This window comes from Etheostoma spectabile, unplaced genomic scaffold (assembly GCF_008692095.1).
Source record: "Etheostoma spectabile isolate EspeVRDwgs_2016 unplaced genomic scaffold, UIUC_Espe_1.0 scaffold340, whole genome shotgun sequence".
NCBI classification, from domain to species: domain Eukaryota; kingdom Metazoa; phylum Chordata; class Actinopteri; order Perciformes; family Percidae; genus Etheostoma; species Etheostoma spectabile.
In genome coordinates, this window is record NW_022605588.1 from 998,315 (window position 1) to 1,000,647 (window position 2,333).

At 41.4% G+C, this 2,333-nt stretch overlaps 1 protein-coding gene across 1 annotated transcript in view; it reads left to right on the forward strand.

Annotated features, from left to right (window-relative positions):
* The window catches only part of LOC116686280 (ubiquitin-conjugating enzyme E2 E1), a gene marked incomplete at its 5' end in the record, with an annotated part of 79,936 nt that overhangs the window by 64,991 nt on the left and 12,612 nt on the right, over positions 1 to 2,333 (forward strand). Inside the window, one exon of the mRNA XM_032511254.1 lies at positions 2,055 to 2,060. Coding sequence (XP_032367145.1) covers positions 2,055 to 2,060 — 6 coding nt within the window. The remainder of the gene's footprint in view (positions 1 to 2,054; positions 2,061 to 2,333) is intronic.

Sequence of the window (2,333 nt, forward strand, 5' to 3'; positions counted from 1 at the left end):
CGACTTCAGTACAGTATTAGGGAAAAGTCATACTAAAGAGTCTACCTATGACAAGAGACTTCACATACAGTTAGGGACACTAAGGTCTTTATAAAAAGAGACTTCAGATAACAGTATTAGGGACCACTAAAGGTCTATATTAAAAGAGACCACGATACAGTATTAGGGACCACTAAGTCTATATAAAAGAGACTTCAGATACAGTATTAGAGGGTACCACTAAAGGTCTATGATAAAGAGACTTCAGATACAGTATTAGGACCCTAAGGTCTATATAAAAGAGACTAGATACAGTATTAGGGACCACTAAGGTCTATATAAAAGAGAGACTTCAGAACATTATTAGGGGACCATAAGGTCTATAAAAGAGATTGCAGATACAGTATTAGGGGACCACTAAGGTCTATATAAAGGACGTTCAGATACAGTATTAGGGGACCACTAAGGTCTAATAAAGAGACTTCAGAACAGTATAGGGGACACACTAAGGTCTATATAAAAAGAGAACTTCAGAACTACAGTATTGGGATCACTAAGGCTGAATCCCATTATCCCCATCTCTATCCTACTCTACTACTCCTTGCCTTTGGCCCTTGAAACCAAGGGGTAAGGTTTAGGGTGAAAACACCCCCCTGAAATGGGGACCGATTGGTTACATCACTACAGTAGTGATAAACCTTCCAAGATGCCGTCGCAAGTGTGGTCTATGTCCATTGTATGAGGTTTGACAACAGTGTCATGCATTTCCTCGTATAATTTATAATTTATAGTATTTTCAGTTCACTTTGGTGGTGCAGGGCCGATGTTATCTCGGTAGTCTACTTAGGTCTGTTGCATAAGAAACATATCATAGTGGTATACACCTGAATGGTGTGTTGTGTATCTCGTTTCAGTTACCCACCGTTTTGAATGTCCATTGATGGTCGAAAAACAGTTTGTGGAACAATGGGATTTGCCAAAACCATAAACATAACATTACAACTATTTAACCCAGACCACCCTCTCCACCCCACATTGTCAACAAGAGGCAGCTCATTCTCCAAAGAGTACTCTGACAGCTTCGGATGTCGGCACGGAGCACGTCAGGAAATCCTTCTACCACAGCATCAACTCTAAGAACGTGTCTTCACTGGGGTAGATGTAGCCAACTGTTTTAACACACCACTGCTACTAAGTGCAACCTGACACAATGTGTTTTTTTAACATTGTAGCAAAACTTTAGCTATTATTTAGCAGTTGACATTTGGTTTTCCATTCTGTACAAGTTTTCCATATTTTCTTTTAGTTTATTCCTATTTTATTATTTCATGTAATATGTATATTTTTCCTAGTATTGTTATTAACATTGCTGTGGCTGTATGACTGATTTTGCTGCTGTTAACACCGAATTCCCATTTTCCCTGGGATGTCAACTATCTGCTATCAACCATAACTTGGCCAGCACACAATAAAAAGTGTGTCAAAACTAAAAAAAGACAAGAACCACAGACAAACAACTACAGATATTCACCACCATCTGAAGCCTGTTTGAGCCAAGGTTAAACCCCCCCTCCCCTCACATTTCATCAGTGTCCGTAACAATAAAAAACAATATGCACAGTGCTTATGGAACCAGAATTAATAATTACAAATTATTAAATAATCAGTACCAACGCATATAATGAATGGTTACAAATGAACCACATGATTTAAGAAACTTCTGCGTTTTCCCCAAGTGGCCAACGTCGCAGTGTACTCCTGGTGATAACGGACGGGTGTAATATAAGTATAAAGTGAACCAGCTGACTGTGTCTCCGTGTCTCCTGTGTGTACAGACGGTGTAATCTATATATACAGTGACCAGCTGCTGTGTCCCTGGTTGTTCCTGGTGATACGGACGGTGTGATTATTATAAAGTGGACCGCTGCTGTGATCCTCCTCGTGCCCTGGTGGTACAGGCACGGTCGTATATATAGTTATAAACGTGGCCACTGCTGTTTCCTCCTCGTGCCTGTGGAGATAACAGGACGGGTTATATATTATGGAAAGTGGACCAGCTGCTGTGTCCTCCTCGTACCCTGGTTTGTACGGCGGTGATAGATAGTATAAAGGTGGACCAGCTTGCTGTGTCCTCCTTCCATGTGGTGATACGCCGAGGCTTATATATAGCATAGACAGTGGGACGCACTGCAGGTCCTCCTGGTTTGCTACGCGGCAGAGTGTATACTACCGTGCTGTGAAAGTCTTCGGCTCTTTTATATAGACCTTAGTGGTCCCTAATACTGTATCTGAAGTCTCTTTCCAAAATCCAGCCTTGGTCCAGAATTCCAGCCACTAGAGCCAGTCCCACGATG